The following is a 22,532-nucleotide window of genomic DNA, read 5'->3' as shown; positions in this document are numbered from 1 at the left end:
CTTAGAGTATGGCATTAATGCATAGAGTTTTGTGTTTTTTTTTAAAAATTTATTTATAATTCTTAATATTTTTTCTCAGCTTTACTTTAAACCTAACCGACCCCAAACAGGAACCTTATGTATTTGATATTAAATTATTCAGAACTGTCTATGAATCGATCATATTTCCTGGTTCTGAGGATTGGGCTATGGGATATTTGGATATGGTTTATGAACAAAGGATAATTGCCTTTTAATGAACGTACCCATATCCATTTTATCGTTCTGCTTTCATTCCCTTGGTTGTACTCTAACGTGAGCTGGTAATGAGCCATAAAATGCTTGCTAATATTTGACCGTAAACTGGAAATATCATCTGTGCATGTTAACTGTAGTCTGAAAGCTAATGATTAATTTAAATTGTCTGCTTCATGCAGAAAGTATTACTCATTTAGAGGCAATTTATTGTTAATTTTCAACGGGGATTTCAATTCTTGACCATAATTAATTTAAATTTTCAGTAAAATGTTAAATATAAATTTGAAAAAGTCTTTATGTTCACAATGAAAAAATGCTAAATTACATGATTTATGAATTATTAAATGGGTAATGTACTGCAAATGGCAGAATACATAGTTCAAGGATGTATAGCATGTTATTGGTGCTTGTATAAACCATCGGCCTCCATGGTGGATGAATAAAGAGAAGAACAAAGAGAAGCATATGCATGTGATTATGTTTCAGTGTAACTTGTCACTTGTTCCTTTTTATCTCTACTTCTACTGGACTTAGGAGTCCAGACAATGATCACTGTATGCACACTCATACAGGTATGTAGAAGACTCCAACAGGGTCACCCATATTGTACTTAACCTGGTAAAGTTTCTAGGAAGCAGTACTTGTCACTTCCTGTGATGAACTGTGTCCTGCTTTTTTCCAATGGATTAAGGAGGCTGTGCAGTCATTACTGCATATACGCCCACTCTGTGATAACCACTCCTATGTCAGTGGTGGTTGAAGAGGCATGCCAAGGACATCCACATGCCCCTCCAACCACTGACATGAGTGTTGTTATCACAAAGGTGGTGTGAATACAATCCCCCCCCCTCATCCTGCAGAACACGGGAGGTCATAGTCTTACTGCTGGTGGGTCACATGCAGACTACCGAGAAACTTTACTAGGGTAAAAAAATATAGCAATTCTGAAGAATTTGGCAAAAAAAGACATGTATTTTACTGATATGTAACACTGTCATTGTTTCTCTATGTGCCACCATAGTTATGTGTGCCAGTTTGGTGAACTTACCTGAGTTTTCTGCATATACTTTACTAGGTAAAAAAGCAGATCCTAGATGAAGAAATTATTTGCTCTGCGGAGGCATCTGTACTTTTAGCTTCGTATGCCATCCAAGCCAAGGTGAGAATATGTATTATTCTAATAGAATGCTATATTCTACCACTGTGGTATACTCTCAAAAACAGAAGAGCCTCAAGGTGAGGATGAAACTGCAATTATGTTAATAGCGCAGGTGTAATACTGCTAACCTGGTCATCACATCCTGATATTACATTAAAGGGAAGATTCTCTTAATAGGACTCTAGAACTGAAGATCCTTGTCTAAAGGATTATGGGACTTGTAGTTTCCAGAGGCGGCCATCTTGGTGATAACTCTGCATACTTTAGAGAGGCCATAACATTTTTGGAATCATAATCATGGAATCATTAAGCTCCATTTTGTGAAAAATGACATAACATTTTCTTCATTTATTTATAGCATAGCATCAGACATTCATATTCCTGGAATACCCCTTTAAGGGTGATCCTAAATACTGCTTTTTTGATAAGCACATTTATGCATATGTATTTGACAGTCTTTAAATTTTTTGTAGTATGGAGATTATAATCCCAACATTCACCAGCCAGGATTTCTATCTCAGGAAGAATTATTACCACAGCGAGTGAGTATTAAAACCCCTTTGTAGACAGTGAAGTATACTATGGAAAGGAAGGCATCTGCGCTGTGCTGGATATCTATATACTGTGGGGGCTGCAGTATGCTGACTACCTATATACTGTGTCAGGGGCCTGTATTGCGCTGGCTACCTATAAATTGTGTTGGGGGCGGGGCTGCAGTGTGCTGGATATATATATATACTGTGGGAGGGAGGGGCCTGCAGGTTGTCTGGATACGTAAATACTTTGGGGGGGGCTGTAGTGTATCTTTATACTGTGGGGCGATACATATATACATCTTGTAAAGGTAGAATAGTATTTGATTGAGAGGCCACAGTATATAGCTAATACAACGGGCACAGTATCTACCATATTTTTGAACTATAAGACGCTCCTTACTGTAAGATACACCTCAGATGTAGTCATCCAAAAAGGGAAAAATATATTATATACCAACTAAAATATCGCACAACATCACAGTCCACTCAGCGTTGCTACATCCATTCGTTCATTTACACACACAGCACTGCTGAATACATTAATTTACACACACAGTTTTGCTACATCTATTAATTCACACACATCTTTGCTATACACACACACAAACAGAAATAGGAACACACTCGGTACTGTTATGCACATAGTTACACACTGACCACTGTTATACACACTGGGCCCTGCTGCATACACTGGTTTCTGCTTTGCACACACAAACACACACTGACTGAGCACTGCACTACACAGAAGTAGACATAAATAAGGAACACACTGGGTACTGCTATATACAGAACCACACACACATCTCTGCTATACAAACAAATAGGGAACACACTGGGCACTGCTATATGCAGAAACACACACTCAGCTCTGCTGTACACACACTGTGCACTACCATACACACACAGTTCTGCTATACAAACACACAAGGAAAACACTTGGCACCACTATTCACAGAAATACACAAAGAAACACCCCCCCGCCTCTTCTTACTCTGTCCCGGGTAGTGATGTGTCGTTCGCAAATGAGCCAGCTCTTGTTTGCTACAATTGGGTTAAAGTGGGGTGGGCTCCCTATTATATATTTGATAGGGAGCCGTTCAGGAGCCAGAAGAGCCGGATCTTCTTAGCGAGCGAAGCCTAATGAGCCAGCTCACTAAGAATTGCAGTAATTCCCATCACTAGTCCCAGTTCTCTGCTCCATCCTTGGCAGCATGAGGACAATGAGTGATGTAGTAAGCATGTGGTCAGTCACATATGCTACTGACATCACTCCAGGTACTGTGTGTTATAGTTGGGACGCTAGGAGAGGGAGAGAGCAGTATGGAGGCTCCTCTCTAGGAGATCGGTTGAAGAACTATGTCAGCGCTTTGCCCAATCTCCATTACAGCGGTCAGAAGGGTCTGGCAGTGGGGGATCCTGCGAAATATATGGTATTTTTATTACATGGGGCAAAGTATGAATTAAAAGAGGGGACTACATGTATTCATTTATTATGGGGGTACTGTATACATGTATATTAGAGGGCTCTGTACATATGTAAATCATTTGGGATACTATATATATGCATATGGCGACCGGGACTTGGTCCTGGTGCTCTGTTTCTGTACGAACCTCTAGTACAGTAATGGCAAACCTTTTAGAGGCCGAGTGCCCAAACTGCAACCCAAAACCCTGCTTATTATCGCGAGGTGCCAAGCAAAAAGCTTGTTAAAGCAGTAACTTATTTCTCCCTGCTCAACAACTTTCAATCATATTGGCCTCCTGAGGACAGCAACCTAGTAGAAAGATGGAAAATTTTCAGCATTTTAGGTTCTTTACAGTGTTCCTCTGTACTCAGAGAATCGTAAGGCCAGCAGGAGGTCCTCCAAAGATAATTCAGCCCTGTCTACTCATTCTCCCTCTTCCTACAGTCCCAAGTACCGAAGTAAGTATCAAAATATGACTGAAAGCAGCATCTTTTAAGTTGCTTGGAACTGCAGGAAGATTCTTTGAGTCCTGTCTGGTGTGCTGGGGCGATGGCCCGGGTGCTCACAAAAAGGGCTCTGAGTGCCGCCTCTGGCACCCGTGCCATAGGTTCGCCACCACTGCTCTAGTACTTGAACTCCATACTGCTGCATACTAACTCTTACTAAGCTTTGTTCTGGTGAAGTATATATTTGAATTGTCATTATAAGAATTCATAACAGGCACAATATTTTAATGTACACAAGGAATATTAACCATGCAAAAGTCACTTCTTCTTATTCTTTAGTCAAACAATTCAATAAAATAAAAAATCTTTACTTTAGCAATTCTTCATATTAATATTTCATATATAGTGACAATCCACAATTTCTCATCTAGTGTAACGTCGAAATACTGAACTAGTTAGAATTAATTTTGTGGGGAGCAATGTCTAAGCTAAAATAGTGGGATAGTGTGGCATACACTATAATCCACATTTACATGTCTCTAATATTTTTGATTTGTGGAGGGCTGTTTATGCTAAAAATCGGGATGCATTGTATATATTTTATAACCTTAGCAGTGGGTGGGGAACAACAGAAGCATAAAGACTGGAAATGGTCCTATATACGGTGTGATGCCACAAAAGAACACCACATCCAGGGGTCACCACATCCAAGAAATCAACAATTACTTACAGCAGGATGTATACACAATCTTAATCATAACTTTTAAAAATGTTACATAAAATGCCATAACTGCCAACAGAACTCCCGCCCTAACAAGGGCAGTCCCCAAACTGACCCTACATGCCTATTGAACACTAAATCTATTACAGGGTATACAGTACAAATGTGAAAGAACCCTTACACGTTTCATGAACTAGTATTGTGCATTCATCAAGGGATATATCAATTTTTGCATGCCCGTATACACAAAGCAATAATCAGGGGTATTTGTTGCCTGTGGGGCTCAGGCACATGTTATAGTGTAGGGTGATACAGGACTGATTTGTTGGCCAGTTATGGAATTTTATGTGACATTATTAAAAATTATGTTTTAGATTGTGTATACATCCTGCTATAAATAATAGTAACAGTAATGGGTGGGGGAAGCGATTATTTTGAGATTCATCCTGTGCAACAAATGATTCTGTTTTTCTTTATTATGTGTAACAGTAATTTATAAATATTGAATTAATTTCAGTTTCACCATATTTTCTTTTTTTACAACATTGTAGATACAGTATATTATTATTAGTAGAGTATACTAATATTTTGTGTATTTATGGCAGGTTCTCCAGCAATATCAGATGACTTCAGAAATGTGGCAGGAGAAAATAACAGCATGGTATGCAGAACATAGAGGAATTGCTAGGTATACCAATAAATCCAATATCAAAATACCCTTAAGACATTGTTTCATCATAACTATTAAAAAAAAACATATGATCCCATTTTATGTTTACTAATCCATTATGACAGAACACATGATAACTTTCTTGATAAGCCTAATAACATTGATTTGCTATAGCTCTCCCTTTTATTTAATCATTCAAAGTAATAGAACAAAAGGAGAAAGACACACAACCGATAATTGCAATATTGTAATCTAAACAAAATTACTGTCAATTGATGTAATGATCTCCAATTTCAGGGATCGGAAGATGATCATTGACAATAGATGGTTTTATAGTCAGTTGGCAAGAAATTCTAAGTCTTTGCTTCAAACATCATTTATCACCATATTATGACATACCATGGAGCATCTCATTCTTATTTTGAGTACATTGACATAATTAGTAAAATTTTGTAATAGGACGGCTTGATCATACTGGTAGTTGATTTTTAATATGAGACTGTCATTACATTGTGTATACTGTTGTAACAGTAAGACACAATATATTATCTGTATATTTTAACTGTAATCGAAGAAGCGTTAAAAACTGATTTTTTTTCCTCTATTTTACGCCTATTACATCTGTTTTAAAGTTTTTTGCCTTTTTCTGGGACAATGGACAATGTAGTTAGTATAGGTTGGTCTTTTTTCAACCTTATCTGCTAAGATACTATGATGTATATATTTAATGTATTTTGTGTATTGCCTATGTTTTTTTTTTTTTTTTTAGAGATGAAGCAGAAATAAATTACTTAAAGTTGGCACAAGACTTGGACATGTATGGCATGAACTACTTTCCTATTTCCGTGAGTGTCCTAGTATTTAAAATCAATTTTATTAATGCTTTTCACAGATATGTGCAGCACAAGATAAGTGGTCCTAACTTGATTATATCTTTCAGTTTTAGAGTATACTATTGTTTAAGGAGGAAATAAACACTGAATTACCGTATATACTTGAGTAGAAGTCCGACCCAAGTATAAGCCGAGGCCCCTAATTTTACCACAAAAACCTGGTAAAACCTATTTTTTTTTTACTCGAATATGAGCCGAGTTTGGGTTTTGTGCTGAAAAACTAGGCTTATACTCGAGTATATGTTTACTTACTAAATAAATAAATGCTGAATACAATACTGTCAAAGCCCCTGCAACAAAATCAGTTGTCAGTGCCCTGGTGACCCTTCACCTATAGGGGATGTCTGTAAGTAGGTCCCCTGTATGACTTCCTTCAGTACATACACATCAGTATATACACTCTTTTGTGGCTTTTTATTTAGTTTATGATTAAGGATTGTAAATTTGTCAATTTCTTTAAGCCTATTTTTCAGTAGTACTAAAATGACATTGTTATTAACCCCTTAAGGACGCAGCCATTTTGTAGCTTAAAGGGGTATTCTCATCTGGGCACTCACATTCAGTTTCATAAATCTGCCATATATAAACATTTCTTCAATTAGATGTTATTAAAAAAAATGTTCCTGTGTGAAGATAAATTCTCATAAATGTAGCCATGTTATTGTCCCTTAGAAACAAGATTGCTTCCTCGGATACGGCCACCTCTGATCGATTGAGTGCACAAAGAAACAAAAGGTTATTATATATAAAATGTCCTGGAGTTACTACATGTCGCACAGCCACCCTGTGGTAATGATTGCTGAATCCTGGTGGTCCGGCAGGACTTTATAGCGCAAGTCTGGCCACCGCTGCCAGAGTGTGACGTGGTCGTATCCGAGGAAGCCATCTCGTGTCTAAGGGACAACATGACTAAATTAATGAGAAATTATCTTCACACAGCAACATTTTTTTTTTAAATTAACATCCAATTGAAGAAATGTTTACATAAGGCAAATTAATTTAATTAAATGTAAATGGCCAGATGGGAAAACCCCTATAAGGCTCAGCTCGATTATTTGTATTCTGACATGCGTCGCTTTATATTGTTATAACTTTTGAACACTGTTACTTATCAAAGCGATTCTGAGATTGTTTTTCCCCACATGTTGTACTTCATTTTAGTGGTAAATTTTGGCTGATAAGTTTTGCGTTTATTTACAAAAAGAAAGAAAAAATGATGAATTTTATTGAAAAATTTGCCATTTTATCGAAATTCGAAATCATTGCGTTTTCAGGCAGATAAATTTACCACCAAAATAAGTTGCTGAATAACATTTCCCATTTGTCTACTTTACATTTTCATAATTTTTGAAATGTCTGGATAATTTATTTTGACGTCACGCGGCTTACAAATCGAATATTGCTTTTCTGGATTTTCAGAATTGACTATTTTGGAGATAAATACAGTTTTGAATGAAATTTTACATATTTGGCATCAAAACCCCCTATATAACCAACCTATTTTCAAATCTGCACCCCTCAAGCTATCAGAAACGACTTTTACGAAGATTGTTAACTCCTTGCTGAATTACATTTCCCATATGTGTACTTTACATTTTCATAATTTTTGAAATGTCTGGATAATTTATTTTGATGTCAGGCGGCTTACAAATCGAATAGCAATTTTTCAGATTTTCAGATTTGACTATTTTGGGGATAAATACAGTTAGCATCAAAACCCCCTATATAACCAACCCATTTTCAAATCTACACCCCTCAAGCTATTAGACACAGCTTTTGAGGCTGGTGCCACATGCACCGCTTTGTCTGCGTTTGCAAACCCAGACAGAGCCGCACCCGCGTTTCTATGGCGTATCGGCACATTCCGATCGCGGGTGTTACACTGGACGCTGAGTGGGAAGGGGTTAAATAATGTTTTAACCCCCTTCCCGACTTGCGTCGTACTAGTACGGCACAACCCGGGTCCCGGTGCATGGAGAGGGCTTGCGAGCCGAGCCCTCTCCATAGCCGGTAAGTCTTTGTTGCATATTGCAGCAAAGGCTTACTGGTAACACCCACGATCAGTGCTACCACCGATCGCGGGTGTTTTCCCGACGGTCACCAGCGGCAATGGTGGCGGAGGCTTCAAAAAGATGGCGGCGCCCATGCGCCGCCTTGTCGTGGATCGTCGCTCCCCGTGATGTCATTGGGGAGTGGTGATCCGTCGCCATGGTAGCTATCAGCACATTATAATGAATGGGGAGTAAAATCTCCATATTCTGCCATACTGTAGTATTGCAATATATGAGAGGATCGTACAGACAACCTAGGGTTAATGTACCCTAGGGAGTCTGAATGCCCGATCTGCCCAATTTTTATTAAACCTATACAAATTTGTTATGGCCGTAATCACAACGACCCAAAGAATAAACTAGACATGTCATTTGGAGCGCACAGTCAAAGCTGTTTTTTCACCATTTTCACTGCATTTGGAATTTTTTTCCCGCTTCCCAGTACCGGCATGGAATATAAAATACCGTCACTTTGAAGTGCAATTTGTTATGCAAAAAATAAGACACCACACAGCTCTTTATGTGAAAAAATAAAAAAGTTATAGATTTTTGAAGGTGAGGAGTGAAAAATGGAAGTGAAAAAAACTAAAAAGGGCCAAGTCGTTAAACGTATTTGCTAAGACTATCAGAAATAAGGAAAGAATTGAAAATGTACTCCTTTTATTCTTCAATTCTATTGTTATCCATCTACGGCATATACAGTATTGTAGATATTTATTTCTGTATGTCCTCAGTTCACTAAATGTTACAACATATTATTTGTTTTGCAGCAAACCAAGAATGATTCTGATATGCTGCTTGGAGTTGATGCAAAGGGAATCCATATTTACAGTAGAAATAACAAATTTTCACCTTTAAAGTCTTTAAAATGGGGGGACATCAGAAATATTTCATATAACTCCAAGAAAGTGAGTAACACCTAAATTATAAAGTAACGATTATATGAATTTTAGGCAACGTTATCCATGTATTCACTTAGATAATGTCCACCCACATACATTATATATCGAACCAAAAGGCTTATCATTTAGTTTTCAAAAGGTCTCTTAATTTTTTATTTTTTTTTAAAATATTTATTATTAGCAATCCTTTACAATACATAAACTGAAAAAAACAGCATGGGCGCTGCAAAGGAATAAAGAAAGTAACACAATTAGTTCTCTTACAGTTATTGTTTGGCCTTGCCAACATACACATCATCTAGCTCAAATCACAATTAACTAATTGATATTACCGTATATGCTAAAGTATAAGCCGTCCTGAATATAAGCCAAGGTACTTAATTTTACCTCATACTCGAGTCAATAGGTTTTCCCAGTTTTTAAGCCTAGGGTGGGAAATGCATTGGTGCCAGTCCATGCTCCCCAGTATGAAGTCAGCCAGCCTCCTGCTCCCAAATATCTAGCCAGCCAACCAGTGCCCCCTAGTCTATAGCCAGCTATTGCCCCTATGTATATAGTCAGGACATTTCTTCACCAACAAGCCCCCAGTATATAGCCAAGCAGACCCCTGTCCCCAGTATATAGCCCAGCCAGCCCCGTGTGCAGCCCTCCACCGGCCCGCGTGTGCAGCCCGCCGACGGCCCCCCTGTGCAGCCACACCTGCGCCTGGTAGGACTTAAAATAATAAAGTCAAAACTTGCCTTTTCCGGTTCCCCCCACATGTCTCCTCTTCTTCCATCGGCACCTGCAGGTCCATGTGTGTCGGCGCAGACAATGACTTCAGCCGCCGCTGACTTCTTATGACTAAAAATAGTAAAGTACAGGAGATAAGTTGTCTTAAAAATGTCTCTGTATTCAGCAGATATTTCTATAGTTGTTAAAGTTCAAAAAATGTAGAATGGCAGGGACTAAAGGTAATTTTTTTATTAGCATGTACTCGGTCTTCCTCCTTCAGACTATAGGCATCTATTACGTATGTAAAAATAGATTTAGACCGATTTAAAAGTTGCCTGAAGTGTATAGAAAACTTACTAAACATTTAAATGTGAATGAAATGATGATAAATATTATTACTTTCTATGTTCAGCTAAAGTTTACACCAGTTGATAAAAAGGCGGAAACTTTCAAATTCTATTCTAAAGAGCAAAATGAGAATAAACTGGTAAGTCAACATGAAATGCATGATGGGAGCTAATAACTACAGACCAATACAGTACTAAATCCTTGTACTGTCATGTTTTAAAGTATCTGTCTCCAAAGTGTTAGGGGTGGCCCATGATATGCATGCTAAGGCCTTGTCTAATGTTAATGATTTAGAAATGATATGCTGAACTATGAGAAGGTTATTTTCTTTTTTAAACTAATATTGCAATACTCTTGCATTTTATCTCTGCATTTCTTTTATTGGCAGCATGCCTTAGGTTAGTTTATGGTTACTCCTAATGATAACCTATTTAGTGCCTCAACAGTAACAAGTGGCAAACAGCATCAGGAGGGTATTATCAAGCTCTATATCTTATAATAGTGACCTTATGTCTTATATTACTATTAATATATTACTTATATTACTACTAGTTAGCTAAGAAATGTATTCGCTCAGTCATTTACATTCAATCTCATATTCTGTAGGAAGCCAAATTAGGTAACAGTGGAAAGCCTTATCTATTGGGCTTTGTGCAGATGCACAAGGCCTCTTCCCACCGATAGAGGGGGAAAGCTGCAAGTGCCCAGGCCCTTAAGCAGTACCTGACTGAACAGCCGATTTACAGTTGACCTCTTAATAAACAAATTATTATTATAGTATTATTATTATAGTTACAGACAGATGTCTCTGACCAGTGTGGCCTTGGTGAAGTTTTTGGATTCTGGTAATTTACTAAACTTTAGTCCCAGGCTGCAATGATCAACTGTATGGTTTCTGCAATAAAGCTTTATTGTTAATTCTTGTTTCCTTGGCAATCCAAAATGCTCAAAATCTAATTTTCACGGGGACCAAAAAATAATCTGCCTGGATTTACAATTACAAAATATACATGTTCCAACTAACATAGAACAAACCTACAGAACCTATCTTGTAAATAACACTGGAGCTTCTAGTACTTAAAGCGGACCTGTCACCAAAGTAAGCAGCTCCTAGCTATACCCCATTTTTAGCAGTGATAAACTGCCAGTTTTACCGGAACCCTCCAATAAAGCTAGCAGACACTGCAGCGCCGTAGAATAGGAATGGTCTGGCGTATTCATGATGGGGCGCTCTGAGGTGCTGCTTCTCCCACGAACTGTCCCTCTCACGCCATAGGCCGGTGGTGACTGCCTGGCTTCATGCTTCAGTCACCGCCTCCTAGTCCTATTGTATTACGCTCAAGCGTCTGCTAGCTTTATCAGAGTTCATCACTGCTAAAAAATGGGGCAGCCCTAGGAGCTGCTTACTTTAGCAAGCATTTGTTATGGGTGACAAGTCCTCTTTAACAGAAGGTCATGCTCATGAGTATTTAATCCTGTCTTTTTCAAATTAAAAAAAAAACAAAAAAAACAATGACACGTCAAACAAAGCATGAGACTTAAACATCTTGAGAAATAGTTTTGTACAACATGGAATGTTTCTTGAAAAGTTTACAGGCACAAATACCTAGTCCCTTCCACTGAAGGTTATCTTGTCTTATTGACTAGTTGTTGTGGCATGTTTGTTTTTAAGATAGGTATAACTGAGACTAGACTGCTACCTAGTAATGTGTACTAAAATATACACTAAACTCTGACCGTATATCAAAGATCCTTTACACCCAATATTACTTTATATATTTGCATATTTTCAGAACTGTTTATGTATTCATGTATGTAATTACAATTAAATGATGTATTAATATATCAATATGAACATATAGATCTTTCACCTCTGCATTGAAAACCACAATTTATTCTTAACAAAAAGGAAGGTGGATTCAATTGAGATGCAGCAAATAAAAATGCAAGCCAAAGAAGAAAAAGCCAGGAAAAAGGTAAAAAACATCTTACTTTTTCAACATCTCCGTTATTAAATAACCATACACTATTATTGTTAATATTTATTTGCAATGGTACAAAATGCATATCATCAATGCTGTGGTTTATTAGAAAGAGCATCAAAGACTAGTGATGGAAAAACAGCTGAGGGAAGAAGCGGAGAGAGCTAAGGAAGATATTGAGAGAAGATTGTTCCAGGTAGAAGAGGAGGCGAGGCAAGCCAATGAGGCTTTGGTGAGTGTGCATTTAATAACTTCTCACTTTATGTGACTGGACTCCATTTGATCCTGGTGGGCTATTCAAGCCTGTGTTTGGCAGTAATATTTAACGTTCATCTGGTTCTGCACTTCTTTGATATGCAGTGGTTTGTATTAAGTTCATCACAAGGCAATTTCTAGGTAATTTGTTGTACGGGGCGAATCTAAAAAAAAAAACGTCCCCCCAGGTTATTAAAGTATATACTATGCTAAAAGTTGGGAAGCATTAACAGCCCCCCACAAATTAAAAATATTACAGGCATGCATTTATGTATGGATTATAATGTATGCAGCACTATCCAACACTGTTAGCTTATACATTGCTGTACCCAAATTTATTCTAACATATACTGTGTTTCACCTTTAATTAAAATATACAGTGTCTTTCCAATTATAATATTGCGCCTAGCAATTTACATATATACTTAACCAGAACAAAGCTTAGTAAATAAATACAGCACCAGTATGGAGTCCAATACATGATTTTACATATGTACAGAGCACCTCTAATATACATTTATAAGTACCTGCATAATGAATTAATACATACATTACAGTATATAAATATAGATACATACTGTGCCCTCTCTATTAAATACCATTCTCCCTTTATTTGATATATACTGTTTAATATATAGTTTATTTTATACTTTATTAGATATATATTATTAGATATTTATATGATGCATTTGTATACATATCACATAGATATGTCTAATACATCACATGATGTATACCAGTAAGGTATCACCCCTGCAGGATGAGAGGGCTGCGCTGGTAACCTCAGTATAACAACAGTATAAGGTAACCAGCACACTACTGCCCCCCCTCCAACAGTCTATAGGTAGTCAGCACACTGCAGCACCCATCCCCATCCAGTATATAGGTAGCCACCATGCTGCACCCCCCCTCTCCATCCATTATATAGGTAGCCAGCACACTGCAGACCACCCCCCAGTATATAGGTAGCCACACCCAGTGGAAGAGAAGGGCCTGGTTCATTATGGCGTCAGTATCGGTGAACAATTCACAGAGCAGTTCACATATGGTTATGCTTATATTATGGTATTAAAAACTTTGACTCTGTAGCAGTCCATTACTCTGGTTTATTCTGACTACCCTACTGCTTTATCCTTGCTCTACAACTGGTTCTTGAAGCTTGCTGCTGTTGATTACTCTTGGTTCTGTTGTAGGTCACATTCTGTTCCTGTTCTTGGTCACTTTGTATTGTTCATGTTCCTAGCTTTTAATTTATATTTGTTCCTGTCCATTCTTTACTCCAGCATCCAGCTGCCAACTGTCACTGATTTTGGACCAGTGACCCTACTATCCACCTGTAGCAAAGTCATTGTTCTCATCAAAGAGGAAAACCTAAAGGAATCCTTGTTGCAAACTTGTTACAGCTAAATGGATCCCAAATATAATCAAGAAACTATTTACATGGAAGCCTAAATGTTTAATGGAACACTTGTCCGGGTATTATAGATATAAAAAAATGCAATGAGGCAGCACTCCAGTAAGTATAAAGGTGATCTTTATTGACACATGGCAAAATAAGGTGCAACGTTTCAGCTCATCCATACAGCCATTATCAAGCATGGCTCTATGGATGAGCTGAAACGTTGCACCTTATTTTGCCATGGGTGAATAAAAATCCCCTTTATACTTACGGAAGTGCTGCCTCATTGCATTTTTTTTGGATATCTGACATCACAAACCCGTGGAACCTGATGTTGGAGGCGTGCACCCACCACTGGACTTGATCCATTATACTCGCTGTGCTACTTCACAATTGGACTGTTTTCTTTGGGTATTATAGAATATTCATAGCAGATGCAATGGAGCTCATCCAAGGAGCAGTTGGTGATTTATTCGGATGTTGAAATGGGAAAGTGGAATTGGCATTGGAATATGTGACAAATCTTAAATGGTAGTTGTGGTGCAGCGGGGCTCCATTTTGAGTTTTACACACATCAATAGCTCTTGGGATGAAGAACAACTTTGCCCATTATCTTTCTTACATATATCCAGCAGTTTCTTTGTTATAACCTTCAGATTGTCTCAGTGCTGAAGTAGCTTCTTCCTATGCCTGTGCTGACAAGCCCTGGAGTCCGTCTGATATACAAATCTCGGATTTCTGGGAGGGGGCTTCTGCTCCCTACTCACATAGGAGGAGGTCATGTGAAAGAGCTCTCTCTGTGTATGTAGCATGGCTGAATGTGTTTAAGACTGTGGATGCAGATATCTCCTACACAGAATAGTGAGGTACAAGATTCCCCTGTTCCCTATCATTTCCTCTATCCCAGTCTGTGATTTTACAGAACTTTATCTGTCTCCTCATGCTGCAGACCTTCCCCCACCGTGTACTTGGCACTATCAGCACTGTGCAGAGAAGCTATTAACCCATAGTGCTCACACAGCACAGACTATACACTTTATTTAATTGTTTTACATATGATTTCTTTTCACTTATTCCATGTTCCCTGCCCCTCCATGTGATGGAAGCTGCCAGGCTAGTCACCATATACATTCTGTATGTACACTGCGGTGTTCACTGGATTTACTTGTGGGAATCTAAATGGATTTACTGCTCAATTACTTTGAGAGAGAACACAAGTCATCATGGGATCTGTGGGCAGCTTGAATTGGACTCCACTTCAGGGCAAGTAAAGGAAGAAGGTAGTCTCCACCCACTTCACCACAAGTTTGTCAAACACTTTCAGAACAGAAAATACCATAACTTTGGAAGGAAAGGGGAGTGTAGCACAATATAGACATTGTTCTGTTTGTTTTTAAATGGGGAATCACATATGAGCATTTGGTAAAATAATTATAACTTTACAGATATGCTTTAAGGCATCTGATGATCAAGACAAGAAAATGCTTTGCTATGTTTTGCAGCATCGGTCCAATGAAACAGCTGAGTTACTGGCTGAAAAAGTACAAATCGCAGAGGATGAAGCAAAGCTTCTAGCTCAGGATGCAGTGGAAGCCAGACATGAACTACAACGCCTTGAGTTGGCAGTGCTCAAAAGCAAGGATGAAATGCGGATGATGGAGAAAAAGATGAGAGAATCTGATATGATAACCATGAAACTACTTCAGGAATCTGACAGAAGGTAATTTAAGATTTCTAAGTATAAAAAAGGACCAATTTTAAGTTAATATTTACTAATGTTTGACCAGGATACATTTTAATTACTGTATTACTTTACAATTTTCAAATATTACAAATATAGTATGCTGCTTTACCTTTGAAGTCTACCTATCATTACAAAAAGTTGCAAGCCCATACGATAAAGGAATTATTTAAAGGTATCTGGTACTTTGAAGGTTTTAAATTAAGAAACAACATATGACAAATTCCACTTTATTTAACAAAAACTAGACCAAAACGGTTAAGTGGTGTCCAAAGCACATCTTTGCTCCTTTGCTATGGCACAGCCAGATGCTGCCAATTACGAGGGCGGTTCAATAAGTACCCGTGTTTGACGACAGAGGGCGTTCCTTAGGGAAGTTGGTGTTATCATCGCGTGATGCCATCTATGATGGCAAAACAAACTGCAGACTGGTTTGGATTTGGCAGCCATTTGAGTAGGACATGTTTCGTGATTTTGGCTAAGATGAAAAAAGAGTAGTATCGTTAGGTAATTTGCTTTTATCTCCTCGCATTTTTTCGCATCCAAAAACAAAAAGCAGAGTTGGATGCTGTTTATGGGGGCACTTCGCCATCTATGACCACAGTTAGATATTGGTTCAACGAATTTAAAAATGGGCGGACATCCGTTTGTGATGAGGAGCGACCAGGATGCCCAGCAGACGTGGTTACAGAGGAAATCATTCAAAAAGTCCATGACATGATACTCGCTGATCGACGGACAAAAGTGTGCAAAGTAGCAGAGGCCGTAGGTGTGTCGACCGAAACAGCAATTAATATTTTACATGATAAGTTGGCGATTAAAAAAAATTGTCAGCCCGATGGGTGCCGCGATTGCTCACGGTTGACAATAAGTGGATGCGGCTGTTAACTTCGAAGCAGTGTTTGGAACAATTTAAGCGAGATCCGGAGGAGTTTTTGCGTCGAGTTGTCCCAGTTGATGAAACCTGGATTCATCATTACACACCAGAAACTAAGCAACAATCAAAACAATGGATTTCTCCCGGTGAATCTGCTCCAAAAAAGGTGAAGACGGTCCCATTGCCCGGAAAGGTCATGGCGACGATTTTTTGGGATGCAAACGGCGTCATTGGACAATACTACAGTGAGTTATTGGACCGCTTCAACAAAAAAATTGAAGGAGGCACGGCCGCATTTGGCGAAAAAGAAGGTCCTGTTAATCCGGAGTTTTCGCCGCCAAACTGCATGAATTGAGTTATGAATTGCTGCTGCACCCCCTGTATTCACCCGATCTGGCTCCCTGCGACTTTTTCTTGTTCCCTAACATGAAGAAAAGGCTCGTGGGAAAATTTTTTTCTCAAACGAGGAAGTCGTTGCCGAGACCGAGATCTTTCTAAAAGGGGACTAGGTTGAAAAATTAAAAAATTTTTTTTAAAAAAAAATGGTGTCTTTATTTCTTATATGGGTACTTATTGAACCGCTCTCGAAATTGCCCTTGATTTATTGATCTTTTGCAGCGGTGGTCATCTGTATAATAGAAGAAGTTTTGTAAGTTTTATGATCTGGAGCATTTCATGATATATAAACACAATGCCAAGCTTTAAAGACAACAGCAATTATGTGAAGAAACTCTTGCTGCCTCTCACTTTGTAAAGAGTTATAAAGCTATTCTCTACAATAAGAAAGTGGAAAACCTGAATAATAGAGGTGGTTAACATTCAAAGCAATGAATGACAATTTGACAATCTTTTCACAAAACTCATCTTAAAATAATCAAGGAGTTGCAATGGTCTAACTAAAATTATGTGGCGGGGCCTTAGGAAAGCTGCAAACCTCAAAGCTGAACTGAAGCTGTTTTGTAAAGAAGAGTTGGCCAGAAAAATGTTAGAGATTGATAAAGTTTTGCAGAAAACAGCATTAGCATTTTGGTGCTCCTTTTCGTAGACCCCTTTCAGATGACTGTATATGGCAGCCATATGCTAGCTCAGAACAGAAGCTAGCATATGGCCACCATAGGAGTGCTTTGTGCATGGCACAGTATGGTGAGCACACATGTACTCCACTGTACCATGCCATCGGCGGAAAAAAGATTGTACTTGCTATATCTTATGTCATATGAATGGCCCACCAGCACTCTTCCTATGGAGAAGGGAGGAGTGTTCACCAGTCAAACATATGCTACGCCCCGGTCAAGGATTACTCAAAGATAAAGAAGAGTATGATGGTAATTACACTCACCGGCCACTTTATTAGGTACACCTGTCCAACTGCTCGTTTACACTTAATATCTAATCACATGGCGGCAACTCAGTGCATTTAGGCATGTAGACATGGTCAAGACAATCTCCTGCAGTTCAAACCGAGCATCAGTATGGGGAAGAAAGGTGATTTGAGTGCCTTTGAACATGGCATGGTTGTTGGTGCCAGAAGGGCTGGTCTGAGTATTTCAGAAACTGCTGATCTACTGGGATTTTCACGCACAACCATCTCTAGGGTTTACAGAGAATGGTCCGAAAAAGAAAAAACATCCAGTGAGCGGCAGTTCTGTGAGTGGAAATGCCTTGTTGATGCCAGAGGAGAATAGGCAGATTGGTTAGAGCTGATAGAAAGGCAACAGTGACTCAAATCGCCACCCGTTACAACCAAGGTAGGCAGAAGAGCATCTCTGAACGCACAGTACGTCGAACTTTGAGGCAGATGGGCTACAGCAGCAGAAGACCACACCGGGTGCCACTCCTTTCAGCTAAGAACAGGAAACTGAGGCTACAATTTGCACAAGCTCATCGAAATTGGACAGTAGAAGATTGGAAAAACGTTGCCTGGTCTAATGAGTCTCGATTTCTGCTGCGACATTCGGATGGTAGGGTCAGAATTTGGCGTCAACAATATGAAAGCATGGATTCATCCTGCCTTGTATCAACGGTTCAGGCTGGTGGTGGTGGTGTCATGGTGTGGGGAATATTTTCTTGGCACTCTTTGGGCCCCTTGGTACCAATTGAGCATCGTTGCAACGCCACAGCCTACCTGAGTATTGTTGCTGACCATGTCCATCCCTTTATGACCACAATGTACCCAACATCTGATGGCTACTTTCAGCAGCATAATGCACCATGTCATAAAGCTGGAATCATCTCAGACTGGTTTCTTGAACATGACAATGAGTTCACTGTACTCAAATGGCCTCCACAGTCACCAGATCTCAATCCAATAGAGCATCTTTGGGATGTGGTGGAACGGGAGATTCGTATCATGGATGTGCAGCCGACAAATCTGCGGCAACTGTGTGATGCCATCATGTCAATATGGACCAAAATCTCTGAGGAATGCTTCCAGCACCTTGTTGAATCTATGCCACGAAGAATTGAGGCAGTTCTGAAGGCAAAAGGGGGTCCAACCCGTTACTAGCATGGTGTACCTAATAAAGTGGCCGGTGAGTGTATATCACAGTTTAGTATGATTCCAATTGGCTAAGAAATATTAACTACAGTATATACAAAGTAACAGTAAGTAAGTAAAATGTTAATTTAACTATACACAGAGCTCCTGATTTTAACTCTATCTACAGAATTTCACACGTGCTGTAGTTAAGATTTCTTGGGTATGCATAGTCTAGCTTATCATGGATGTAATGTTGATTGATATTGTGTATAGCTAGGTACTGCGTGTATTCTTGTACTAGAACCTTTCTTATTCTTCATTATTTAGTCCTTTTAATGGTTTGACGCTGCGCTATGTGCTAGTATTCCCTTCACATTTTAAACCATGTCTATTATTCATGTGTACTGTATACAATCTTGTCATCACTGTGCGTTCATTGTTGTGATCAGTCATCTTGGATTTTAGTGTATGAAATATATATTTTTAATGCTTATTAAATAAAAAAAATGTTTTAGTGGTGTATTGATTTTCCTCCATTTTTTGCATTTGTTAGTGATTAATTAATAGCTAAGGAGTGAGTGCCCTTTATGATAGGGCATCAATAGTATTTATTAAGATGTGGTAACAGTACTACTGTATTTGGCTGTTTCATGTCTGTCTATTTAGTTAGGTGATTTATTTATATTCTGCAATACCCAGGACTATATCATTAAAAAACAATTTAGTTAATAAACTGTTGTTGGGATGCCTCCTATGTTTCAAATTTTTACACTGTAAAAAAACCCCACAATATTGTCTCTTACAAGTTAAAAAGCAGAGGGCATAAGAGTAGAATGTGGAGCTGCTTCTTCATAGAATATGACAGATAAAATGAGATGCTGGACTAATATGGTGTACTGTAGATAAAATATGTCCTGCTCCTCTATAAATCAGAAGTGACATGAGGTCTGCGTGGTGGGTTACATCACTCATGCCACCTTTAATCCATTCTATGGGCTGTACTTCTATGGGGTAACCGTGGGCTGTGTCATTTTTTTTTTTTTTTTTAAATTGGGACCTACTTAAAGGAAACCTTCCATGAGGATTTTACTATCATTAGTAGATCTGATGGTAGATTCCTCCTGCCTGCCTCTGCCCTAATCTGTAATTTCATAATACTGGAACCTAACTGAACTTGTTAAAAACTTTTATTTTAGTAGCTAAGGCTAGTACACGCCCTGTAGCCTTTGCAGTTAATTTACATAATACTAAAATAAAGGTTTTTAACTAGTTAGGTTAGGTTCCAGGATTATTAAATTACAGATTAGGGCAGAGGCAGGCAGGAGGAATCTACAATATGACAGATTCATCATGGTAGGTTTCCTTTAACTGGTATTAGCAAGGTATGCAAGCAAATCTTTAAATGCATGTTTGATAGAAAATTGCCCTATTGTAAAAAAAAAAAAAAAGGAAATGGAGACCCCTTCAGCATTTCAGCTACAAGGTCTTATGCTTAGTTTATATTGACTTGGCAGCTGAGGATTTTATTTTAATTTTGCGGAGCAAAGAGTAATTCATGACTGCCTTCTGAATTCACTCATAGCATTTAATTGCTATGAATAATATATTTTCTATTCTTGTATCGTTTCAGGGCAAAGGAAGTTGAGATGTTAGAACAAGACTTACAGAAAGCCAGAGAAGCTGAGCGTATCACAAAGCAAAGGCTTCTAGAGCTAGGCAATATTTGCCAACCTGTAAGTAGATATGGTGATGTGCAATATTGGAATGAATGGGGGTTGTAGATAAGCAGCAGATAGAATAGATGGATAAATACTTGTATTGTACCATAATAATTAAAATATGCCAGACACAGATTGTTACCTTCTCCTGACATTCTCATACAGAATGGAATATTTCTGTTGATTTAGGTTTTATTGTATATTCTTCATTGCAATGACAGAATCATTTATATTATTGTAGTCACCCACAAAAGGTCTTACACAAGATACTTCGGAAAATGATAATAAGATCCCACGACAAGATGTAGACACTGAATACAAGAGGTTATCACTGGAAATAGAAAAAGAGAGGTATGTTGTGTGTAACTCTGCAAATATATGTATAACCAATAGTATCAAACCACAAAAATTGCAGAAATGTCCGGAAGGTCTTCGAAATGTTAAACAGGAAAATTGTGTAGACTTTATTAATGCTTTCTGCAGGATGGATTACCTTGAGAAGAGTAAACGTCTTGAAAATCAGTTAAATGAGCTCAAATTAGAAATTCACGCCTTGAAACAGGAGGATCGGCATATGACTACTCCTCGCCTTTGGAACAGTAGTCAGAGATCCAAATATAATTTGCATGGAAGTGTAAGTCTGCCTTCATCTTTAACATGCATTCAAATGATTGGGCTAGAGCTATGTGGAGACACAACACTGCCTTCCTGGCTAATGATAGTGAATGTGGTTGTGTTACCAACTGCAGGTTACTGTGATTTTGGAGTCATTTTGCGGTTGGTATATACCCCAAATATTTTTTAATCTCTAATATTTTGATCAACTTTATTTTTCAAGGATACTTACTTGATGCAAACATATAAGAAAGAACAAGCGAGCCCGTACTATATTTCTCCACTTGGCACTATACGCAGTTGTGTGGATCCAGACCTGGTCACCTATACTTCTCCTATACGGATGGTACACACCTTACCCAGCAACATTAATGGAAGGGAAAACCAACAGAATACAAGGAAGGTAAAGGCTGCAGTCTTTTTGTGTTTTTTGCACCTGTTTAACTTCAACCAAATAATTACGATTCAGTACATATTGCCACATGTCTTGAAATCAAGATGGACAATGAATCAATATCAACTGTAAACAAAAATTTTGTGGCAGTTTTATTGAAAGTGTCCCAAATTTTAAATGGACAGGGCAAATGGACAGTCTTGCTGAAAATAAAGTACTGCACACTGGCCAGATTTCACTGACCAACCACAGTGCTGAGGAGGGAATATATGACAGCGGTAAATGATGCAAGGAGTCCCTTCTGTAATTAATTTATTCATAATAAGAGTTCAGTGGCAGAAGGGACTTCACTATGATGCACAAGTCCTGTCCTCTGCACTGTGGTCGGTCTGCGTCACAGGGTCTGTTTTTCACAGACCAACCATGGTCATGTGCCGCTGGCCTAAAACTGCACCAGAATTATCATTCAATTTTACCATAAAATGACCTAAATTTTAACCAGGTTTTTATGTGGAAATAGTGGGGTTGGCCACTAATCCCAAACTTTAACAGGGTTAGTATATAAAACCCTAATAGGGTCACCCATATTTACTTACCCTATTAGAAGGGTGTTCCATCCTAATGCCACAACTGTTGTAACAGGCACGTATACAGGCCAACAGGCACGTATCAGCCTGGAAACACTTTAGAGAAGCAAAATGTTCTGGCAATTCCTATCCCATGGCTTTATTTCTTAGCCTCCCAGATTCAACATTTTGTAGGTTGGGGGAAGCGAGAGGGGGTTTACTCAGCAGGCAGCTTGATCAGGTCATGGACAGGATTCCCCACTACTACACATGCCTTAGAAGCTAATTTTGGAGGTGCACACTAAATAGAAACCCCACATTGATACTTATGGGCAAAGTTATGGGCAAATCTATCTTGGGACT

The 22,532-nt window shown here is 38.5% G+C and overlaps 1 protein-coding gene across 8 annotated transcripts in view; it reads left to right on the top strand.

Moving 5' to 3' along the window:
• LOC140118365 (merlin-like) overlaps positions 1–22,532 on the top strand; it is a 53,068-nt gene that overhangs the window by 28,444 nt on the left and 2,092 nt on the right. For 7 of the 8 annotated variants that reach the window (XM_072136209.1, XM_072136203.1, XM_072136202.1 and 4 more), the window contains 13 exons: positions 1,313–1,396; positions 1,870–1,938; positions 5,171–5,253; positions 6,005–6,080; positions 8,950–9,087; positions 10,208–10,282; positions 12,006–12,119; positions 12,235–12,357; positions 15,282–15,499; positions 20,507–20,609; positions 20,836–20,945; positions 21,078–21,228; positions 21,433–21,612. In XM_072136209.1, coding sequence (XP_071992310.1) covers positions 1,313–1,396; positions 1,870–1,938; positions 5,171–5,253; positions 6,005–6,080; positions 8,950–9,087; positions 10,208–10,282; positions 12,006–12,119; positions 12,235–12,357; positions 15,282–15,499; positions 20,507–20,609; positions 20,836–20,945; positions 21,078–21,228; positions 21,433–21,612 — 1,524 coding nt within the window. Of the gene's footprint in view, positions 1–1,312; positions 1,397–1,869; positions 1,939–5,170; positions 5,254–6,004; positions 6,081–8,949; positions 9,088–10,207; positions 10,283–12,005; positions 12,120–12,234; positions 12,358–15,281; positions 15,500–20,506; positions 20,610–20,835; positions 20,946–21,077; positions 21,229–21,432; positions 21,613–22,532 lie in introns of those variants that run through there. The other variant, XM_072136210.1, reaches the window with a different exon arrangement.

The sequence above is a fragment of the Engystomops pustulosus genome, chromosome 2, assembly GCF_040894005.1.
Source record: "Engystomops pustulosus chromosome 2, aEngPut4.maternal, whole genome shotgun sequence".
Classification (NCBI taxonomy): Eukaryota; Metazoa; Chordata; class Amphibia; order Anura; family Leptodactylidae; genus Engystomops; species Engystomops pustulosus.
This window is presented reverse-complemented; position numbering and strand designations above follow the sequence as displayed.